The sequence below is a fragment of the Ceratina calcarata genome, unplaced genomic scaffold, assembly GCF_001652005.2.
Source record: "Ceratina calcarata isolate Rehan_Ccalc_2016 unplaced genomic scaffold, ASM165200v1 scaffold514.2, whole genome shotgun sequence".
In the NCBI taxonomy this organism is placed as follows: Eukaryota; Metazoa; Arthropoda; class Insecta; order Hymenoptera; family Apidae; genus Ceratina; species Ceratina calcarata.
In genome coordinates, this window is record NW_017175971.1 from 29,494 (window position 1) to 38,944 (window position 9,451).

At 36.4% G+C, this 9,451-nt stretch overlaps 2 protein-coding genes across 7 annotated transcripts in view; one reads left to right on the plus strand and one right to left on the minus strand.

Moving 5' to 3' along the window:
* LOC108628246 (uncharacterized) overlaps positions 1–2,056 on the minus strand; it is a 3,869-nt gene extending 1,813 nt beyond the window's left edge. The window contains exons 1-6 of the mRNA XM_018030017.2: positions 1,623–2,056; positions 1,373–1,546; positions 1,097–1,299; positions 873–1,026; positions 526–794; positions 220–435 (exon numbers count right to left, since the gene is read on the minus strand). Of these exons, the coding sequence (XP_017885506.1) occupies positions 220–435; positions 526–794; positions 873–1,026; positions 1,097–1,299; positions 1,373–1,546; positions 1,623–1,671 (1,065 nt within the window). The 5' untranslated portion in view covers positions 1,672–2,056. The remainder of the gene's footprint in view (positions 1–219; positions 436–525; positions 795–872; positions 1,027–1,096; positions 1,300–1,372; positions 1,547–1,622) is intronic.
* The window catches only part of put (activin A receptor type 2 punt), a 17,571-nt gene extending 8,775 nt beyond the window's left edge, over positions 1–8,796 (plus strand). Inside the window, exons 1-10 of one of the 6 annotated variants that reach the window (XM_018030117.2) lie at positions 2,342–2,966; positions 3,335–3,525; positions 3,604–3,781; positions 4,101–4,255; positions 4,356–4,735; positions 4,818–5,004; positions 5,467–5,604; positions 5,687–5,824; positions 6,043–6,220; positions 6,565–8,796. In XM_018030117.2, coding sequence (XP_017885606.1) covers positions 2,918–2,966; positions 3,335–3,525; positions 3,604–3,781; positions 4,101–4,255; positions 4,356–4,735; positions 4,818–5,004; positions 5,467–5,604; positions 5,687–5,824; positions 6,043–6,220; positions 6,565–6,641 — 1,671 coding nt within the window. In that variant the 5' untranslated portion in view covers positions 2,342–2,917 and the 3' untranslated portion in view covers positions 6,642–8,796. The other 5 variants (XM_018030121.2, XM_018030120.2, XM_026816383.1 and 2 more) reach the window with 5 other exon arrangements.
* The last annotated feature ends 655 nt before the right edge of the window (positions 8,797–9,451 follow it).

The window sequence follows — 9,451 nt, forward strand, 5'->3', positions numbered from 1 at the left end:
CTTGTGAAAATCGAAATTACCTTCTTGTTAATCCAATAATCTGATAAACATAAACATGAGAATCTTTTACAGGATTTAAAAATTTCGGGTTTCCTGGTATAATCGAAAAACACGAATATACTCGAGAATTTTCGGGAATCCTGAAATTTTCGAGAACCCGACCCGACATTTTCAAATTCTCGCACACCTTTATTAATTACTCCAACCACTGCTTATTACCTCCTTCAAAGCATCTTTCGTAAGTTTTGGATATTGATGAATAAAACCAGTGCTTTCTAGTTTTCCTGTTTGCAAATATAAATGTTTGTTATAAAGGAGTTCTTGATCAATGTAAGGAGAGAGGGGACTATTCTCCACGCCATCCTTATTACAAGCTTCTGCCCAAGGTCCCATATGTTTATCATTTACCTCTTCAACGATGGAACTCATATCTGTCTAGAATACAAAATGTTTGGTCAACGTATATGAAACTTAACAAAATCGTAAATAATAAATACACGAAAACAAAAGAGGTTTTCTTCATACTTTGGCTAGTTTAGAAAGTGCAGTGCCCCAATAATCATGGTTGATGTTAAATAATTCTGAAACTATAGCACTGATCGATCCTTGAGTGGAATCACCTATGTCGACAACGTTATACGTTTGACCTATAGCGTCTGGTCTGTTCACAACGTGCCAGATAGCCCTGGCAACATCCCTCACATGAACGGTGTTCATGTGAAGATCTGGTCCCCAAAGTAATTTCATCATTTCTCCCAAATGTTTGTAAACTGCTCCCACTACTAAACGAGGAGCTACAAAAGAAATAAAAATACGTATACACATAATACACTTTCGAAACGTCGTAATATAACAAAGCCAGCTAATATTACCTAATCCATTCCTGTCACCACAACCATACACCGTAGCTGGTCTGAGTATCGTGTACTTTAAATTAGGTATATTTTTTATATCATTTTCAACTTGTAACTTATATTTTGCAACGAACGTCCATGGTTCACCGATCTGTTCCTCTTTGAGAGGATGCTGCAATGAAAAGTAGATTTATCGTTTTCGTGATAAATTGTTTGGTATGAAAACGGTGAAGCGAACATACTTTATCGGAGGTACTAAAATTGCCAGCAGATATTTCTACGTAACGATCGACCTGTAATTTGGCAGCTTGTTGAGCACAATTCATACTCAACTTATAAATCCCTTCTTTGTAAACAGGATCCGTTTGACCACTTTTCGTTTCTCCAGCACAATTGATCACAAAATCGATTGGATCATCGGATAAAAAAGCATTTTGACAAGATACTAAAATGTGGAAACCAAAAATTAACCATGTAAGTTAAACAATGAAACGAATAAAATGATCATCGCATGTTACCTGAATTGATTAAATTAGCGCTTTTAAATTCTAGCAAGGGGTGTTCGAATAGTTTCTGGTGTACAGAGTTAAGCCAAGCGGTTTGTGGTGGTACTTTGTCCACGACTCGTACAAAAGACACGAGATCGTTATCCAAAAGATATTCTACGAGATTACGTCCTATAAAACCGCATCCTGTTTCAGAGATAACATTTTTTTTTTAGTTCATCGCTTCCGCTTCAATATTGTGCGAAACAAAATACGTTTTTACCTCCTAAAATGATTACTCGCGGCTTCTTATCAGAACCAGACGTTGCCATAATTGCTTGTTATTTAAGGCCGTTGTATCTTCGTGAAACTTCGTACAATTTCGAGGAAATTATTAAACACTCTGACACTTCATAAAAATACTCCGGTTCCGATACGGTTATCAGATTACTGTGCCACCTCTGGCCTAACCTTTAAAATTCGCCGCAAGAGGAACGTATTATTACGGACCTGTACTGACCGTACTGACGTTTGTCGCCGGAATCATCGATGCCGGGTTGCTGAGCGTAGCTTTTGGCTGCCTCGGATCGGTCAGAGGGAAACGGTAGTTGACAGTAGCATTTGCCACCCTATCGCTTCCTTCTCGGGCTTCTCTTCTGTTAAGCTGTTTCTGACTTTCTGTTTAGTCGAAATCCGCGCATCAGTCATTGACAAATAAATGTACTGAGAACAACGAATAGCTAACGAAAGAGCAGCTTGCGGAATGTGACCGATCGATATGTTTGGCAAATCAGTCGGTACAGTTGCGGCAAACACAGCATTTGTGTTCACCGAATGATGTTAATCAGTTTTTAATTTTTGTCATCTTCATATTCTTCATATTGTTCATTGTACTACATAATAAGTGAAATTTAAGACATCCAATCATTGATTGTATATTGTTTACGCGATAACAATAATCCAACTGGGCCTATCAATTTTCCATTAGCGTGGTCAGTCTAACGCGATTCATTGGTTTATGATCTATCTTTCCGTGCGTCTGACATGTATCTTCGCGAGGCGACAAACTTACTTGATTTTTATCAATATTTCCGAACCGTATCACGTCGAATGTACTTCCCGGGTCATTGAGCTGGACCGTTCGTCCTGTCGAGCAATTGTATTAGTTAAAAAGTGCTCCGGAATCGTGATGTTCCGATGGTGAAAAAAATGACTTTAGATTCATGGTGTGTGCGTTCCACCAGAAGGGGAGGGGAGAGGAAGAGAGATGTGTCGGTGGTGGACGAATTACTACAATTTGCTTAATAGCTAATAGACTCAATTTGATTTCGTTGTTTTCTTTTTAATTTATCGCGGCGCATCGACTTTCACGGTCGTTACACACGGTGTGCCCTAGTGCCACCGCATTTGCGAAACGTACACGCGGCGATGGTACGGATCGCGTACGAATAACCCAAATGCGAGGGTTGAGCGCGAATCCCGGACCTTGCGCACCGAAATCCGGCGCTTTAGTCACGTCGCGAACACCGTGCGTTTAGACTTGAAAATTTTCTGGTATGCTTTTACGAATCATTCACGATGTCCGCGTGTGTGATGATACTGCCATATCTCATCCTAGGATTGTTAGGTAATTGCGCGTTCTATTATATTCTTCCGTTTAATGCTCGCATCCGCAGCTTGAAATTACCACTGACACGGTATCTTTCATGGATTGTACCATTTCCTCGCCGAATGTATTTCGAAATGTTACTCAATTTATGCTTTATAAAACGATATCGTTCTATGTTTATAAACACGATTCATTATCCTATATATTCTGTTGTCTATTCGATCAAACAATATTCACCTAAATATACAATTGACATTTTTCTTTGTTGTTATGTACATGCGAAATGAAAGTTAAAGGAAATTATCTAAATGTCTGTGATGTAATTTGTTCATCTTCAGCCTGTAAAATTTACGTAAAATTTATGTAAACCAATGGTTATTTTGTAGGACCTACATTCGGACACGATGTCAAGGGTTCCTCAGTATGTGAGTTTTACAATGAGACTATGTGTACAGAATCCCAACAAGAATGTTCAGGAAAAGAGGAGTGTGGGCCACATGACCCAGGCAAAAGAAATCACTGTTACGTCTTGTGGCAAATTGATAATGCTACGAAGAAGTCTATCATTAAATTAAAGGTCAGAGAAAGTTGTTTTCTGTACTGCAATGTGTTTCACCCTCCAGGAATTGTATTATGATCGAGTTATACATTTCAGGGATGTTTCCTGGATAGCAATGACTGCTACGACAGGCCACATTGCATTGAGAACAGTGCAGAAAGGAAAAAGGAATTATTTTTCTGTTGCTGCGATGGCAATATGTGCAATCAAAATTTCACATGGGAGCCTCACCCAACTTCTTCTTCTAAACCTATACAACCTTCTGTTATTCATGGTATTATCTTACATCTGAATGAACTGTTAATATACAGCAGGGATCGCCAAACTTGATTTATTATCGATACTTTAAAAATCTTTGGAACCTCAACTCTCAAAAAATTTATTTTTAGTGTTACGACCAAAAAGTTTACTATTTTTATTCATTATGTAATATTATATGTTTGAATCTATGTGATAACAATTTCTTAATAATTATTTTATATGAATATGTTGTTCGATCTAATATTAAAAAAGTTACTCTATTTGGAAGTGTGTCCAAATATTAATGAGAGTACATGCTCTTTAAAACGTTGACCATTTAACATTTGTTTCAGAATTAGAACCAGTTCCAAACACAGAGCAACAAATAATCACCCTCGTATTGTCAATATCGATACCTATACTCTTACTTGCTATCATTGTACCATTTCTATACTGGTGTTACCGACGACGAAAGTCGGGATATTTCAACGAGGTTTGGAAGGCATATGTACAGATCGCTTAATTACTAAACATTATATATCTTTTGTTTTAGTACGATATTGTCAAGTTTTTTATTTTATGCGTGTCACATGAAATGGTTGTTGCAGGTACCAACGTTGGAGCCTTTGCCGTTGCCACAGCCATCCCCTAATTTGGGATTACGTCCCATACAGTTGCTCGAAATAAAAGCTCGTGGCCGTTTCGGAGCTGTTTGGAAAGCGCAGCTAAAGAATGAAATCGTTGCCGTAAAAGTATTCCCGATACAAGACAAACAGTCTTGGCAGACAGAACAGGAGATATTCAAACTCGCGCATATGGATCACGAGGATATATTGCGGTTTATAGGCGTTGAGAAAAGGGGAGATAATTTACAAACCGAATTCTGGTTAATCACCGCGTACCACGAAAAGGGTTCGTTGTGCGACTATTTGAAGGCAAATGTTGTAACATGGCCCGAGATGTGTAGAATAGCAGAGTCCATGGCAAGGTAATCTTTCGATACGAGTTTTAAACAAGTATTTGTATGTACATATTCGTGTGATTATAATTGTTTTCTTCTATTCGGTTAGAGGCTTGATGCACTTGCACGAAGAAATTCCAGCCAATAAGGTCCACGGGTATAAACCTGCTGTGGCTCATAGAGATTTTAAGTCGAAGAACGTTTTACTTAAAGCCGATATGAGTGCCTGTATAGCCGATTTTGGTCTAGCGCTAATATTTCATCCCGGGAAGCCTTGCGGAGATACTCACGGACAGGTATGCTCAAAATACAAAGTTTGATATACAGGGTGGGCCGGAAATCGTAGTACAACCGGGCAGGGGATAATTGTTCGTTAAAAAAGAAAAAAATATTTTGGTATAATATTTTTTTATCCGGAGTTCCGTTTTCTTGAAAATCGGCTCCAAAGTTTGTTTAACTTGTAAACGACTTAGTACAATTTGCTTGTCGTGCATTCCACTGCTCCTTGTTTTATCGTTTTCTTTTTTGTTATACTATATTTGTCAAATTGTACTAAATTCAATTATAAAACATGTTAATACATTGTAATATTTATATAAATGTAATATTTGAAAGAAACATCTGTGTGTGTGTGTCAAAATATTTGTTTTGTCCAAACGTGAATGCTCCGTACTTTTGAGCAGGATTGTATATTCACGTGTATATAAAAGTCCGTTTAATAAATAAACAAACAAATAAATAAATATGTCATTTTACAGGTTGGAACAAGAAGGTACATGGCTCCAGAAGTTTTGGAGGGAGCGATTAATTTTACAAGAGACTCGTTTTTACGAATCGATATGTATGCTTGCGGTCTGGTGCTTTGGGAATTGGCATCGAGATGCACTGTGCAAGACGTAATTTATTAGTTTTACTCTATATAGCATTAGATTCATTAAATTGAAGACCAACACAATCCGCGTTCCTCCTTTATTTTAGGGACCGATTGGCGAGTATAGATTACCATTTGAGGATGAAGTGGGTTTACATCCTACTTTAGAAGACATGCAAGAAAGTGTTGTGCACAAAAAGGAGAGGCCAATCATTCTGGAAACGTGGCGAAAACATCCTGTAAGTGTAAGGCCACTTGATTATTTTAAAACGTATGATGTGTTCGTGTATTTATATTTGCTAGAGGTGTGCGAGAACCCGGAAATGTCGGGTCGGATCGGGACGAGAAACTTAACAAAGAACGAACTAAGAATGGAAAAAGAGAAAATGAGAATTATTTTTATTATTATTGTCGATTTTCAGGTTCTTCCACAGCTCTAACATTTGCGTTATCATTTTTCCAGGGACTTCAATCAATTTGTGATACAATGGAAGAATGTTGGGATCACGATGCCGAAGCGCGTCTCTCAGCTTCTTGTGTAATGGAAAGAGTTGCTACATTGAGTAGGACGCTTGTTTTAAATTCGTCGACGTTGATACGAGTTGATAATACCAACGAGACTATCACCACTAAGGAATCTAGTATGTAGTTAATCTACGTGTATTATAGCTTTAGTTAAATTGCACAACCATTTTTCTGTATCATATTTTTCACGCGTACATCAATGAGGAACGGCAACTAACGTATCGCGTACCATTGTGTCATAACTATTTACATAAATCATTAATACCGCTTATATTTTATAATTAACTTAGTTCGTTATGTGTTCGATCAATCGAATTTTGTATAAACCTTAACTAAAACGCAATTAACAAATGCTTATCTATATGTACAGTATTAATGACGAAGACGTGAATATGGGAATTTTTTTATTTCTTTCTCGCATCACTAAGGATAATATGTAAATTTTTCTTTCTTTGAATAGTTGCGTTCCTCATTGACGTCAGCGATCGTGCAGCGATTATTCAACATAACAAAATGAATGAAATACTAGCCAAATGAATATTCAATGGATAATTTTTATCTACGAAGTCGTATCATATGTGAATTGTTACAAAGAAGATGACTCAACAATTTTATACAAACGTACCTGGTAGAGACAGTCGAGTTAACTGATTGGAAGCTATGAGGAATTTATTAGAACCTTCTTGCACGGATTATACAAGCTACTGTAATTATTTTGCATTTGTACGACATAAAATATTTAAGGCGATCGGTTTATTTTACAGCGACTTTCGAAGTCTTACATTCACCTAGCTTTGAAATAAGTATTGCATCCTGTGTACACGGGACCTCAAACGATTTTGAGGTTGGCGCCATTTATCGTTCCGACCGCGAATGCTAGATGGCGCCACGTACAACCTCAAAATCGCTTGAGGTATGTGTACATAATAGTGGACGTGTGATCATTACGTTATTTATATGTTGAAAATATTTAATAAAACCCGGTGCATCTTGTCTAAACCAGTTCTCCGCAATGTGTACAGACTGCAGTTACATAGTTAAGTGTTTCAGTATTTAACATCGCGACCCCTACGTCTTATATTTGTATTGTCTATAAAATGTCTTTCCGGTTTTTAGTTGTCATTTCAGTGTTCCGCTATTGAGCCATCAAAGACTGAATTAGTTGTTTAAAAAAGGTAATTTGTAACCGACAACTATTGAATTGTTTCTAGGAGAACGATGGTTATTCGAGATGCACGCTCTGATTTATACGTAATATTTTACTTAAATAATGTCTCGTTTTATACAAAAATTCCTTTCACTTGCTCTGACGTCGAATCTATAATGATTTCCGTTCTTAAACAATTGAATCCTTTGAACTCGATAAAAATTAGTTTCGATTAGTAACATAAAACTGTGATAATAAGTACGTGGATTAAGTATCGCGGCGATATTCAAGGCCTAATCAGAATTGCATGATTTGCCTTATGCCATCGTTCAGAAACATAATTTTGCAGAGCAAGTGGAGGGTCGAGTAAATTTAGTATTTTGTTACCAACGATCGGGCTTTTTAGCAGTGCCAAAAGGGTAATGAATACGCATACACTGCGACATTGGTGAACAATTCGCTAGCCAAATTTCCTCTGACGATGAATTGTCCACCAGTGCGTTACAGCTTCATCTTTGTATATTAAGTTCTCGGTACATATGTAAGACATGCTGAGATCGGTGACGCGTACCTATTAATCATTAACATACGATGTTATTGAATGGATGGAAAATTAACTCATAATTGATCGTACATAGTATTATTTTTATTTAATGAAAAACAAAGAATATTATCTATGATATTCATCTTCGCAATGCAATACGATTAAATATAGTAATGTTAAGCGATCTAATTACTCAAAGGACAGAGTTTATTTAACAGTTACACCTATCGTATGTGTAAATATATTGAAAATCGATTGTGGGTTAATTGGAAACATTAGGATTTAACGAGTTTTGTCGACTTTTACATATCGGGAACCGGTTATCTGTGTTCACAGATAAATTTGTTTATTTCGTGTAACGCCGCGAGTTTCGTTTATAAATAACGTGTAATAAGAAAATATTCTAATCTTATCATTGGCGATTGTTGTGTAATTACGTGGGTTCGGCGACCTCCCCTCGTGTAAAAAGAGCAGCTGGCAAGCGATGCATTTGACAGTGAGACCAGTCTGGTTCGCGTAAGACTGAAACGTGAATATAGAACGATAGTTTACAATACTTAAACGAAATAAAAGGTGAACGTTCGCAATCCCCCCCTCCCCCCGGGCTGTTACAGTTACAGCATACATTGATTTTAACAGAGTGCAATGTTGAGGTAATATTTTCGAACATCTTGTACATAGATAGACATACAAATCTAGGCATATACATACGACCTATCATGTTACATTGCTTGTCTCTTATTAAATCATATCCCATAAATATTATATACGGAGGTTAGGTTTTAATATTGACAGTACCATAATGGCATTCCAATTCCAGTCACCTATAATATATTGTATATTAATGTAAATCAATATTGTCATTTCTGACTTTTAGAGTATAGAAAATTCTTATCGACAGGCTGCGGATTTTTATCCAAAACATTTGTCAAGTCAATTTATAATTTGGAAATCTGGATTCAAAGCTATATTATTGTTCGAAAATATTGATGTACGTTATACTATTCATATTCTATTGAATTTTATACATTGCATGCAGGCTTTATGTTTTTTGCACACCTAATTTTTTTTACAAGTGTGTAAAATCCGCAGTCTACTCATCCGATCCGATGTACATTAACAAATCGATCGATCTTTCATTTCGAAATTCTATAATTGACAGTGTGTTCTGTTGGATTTGGACAAAATACTCGGAAAATTAAACCGAATGACACTCAGTTAATAAACGAACTGAGTTGGGTATTTAACTTAAAAGAACCGAGTAGTTCGAACGAGATCGAGTAGTTTGCAAGCGATAAGCTGCTCAAAAGAAGGAGAGCATTAACTGCAGCGATTTCTATGCATCTTAAATGCAGAATAATAGTTTACGGAAATCGAATATTTTTAATCGAAAGATCCAAATAAATAGATCGTACACTCTAAATACTTCGTGCATATCCATATTACAACAGTATGTATATTAATACTATTTTTACCGAATGTTTCAAGACACCTTTTGAAATTTTCGCTTGACATTATTATCATAATTAATTAATTTAACAATCATTATAGGAAAAGCAAAAAATATAATCGAGGAAAGATTACTAATGATAATAGTTTTAAGTGAAAATTTCATACGGTCCCTTTTTACACTTTCGGTAAAAATATTGTTAAATA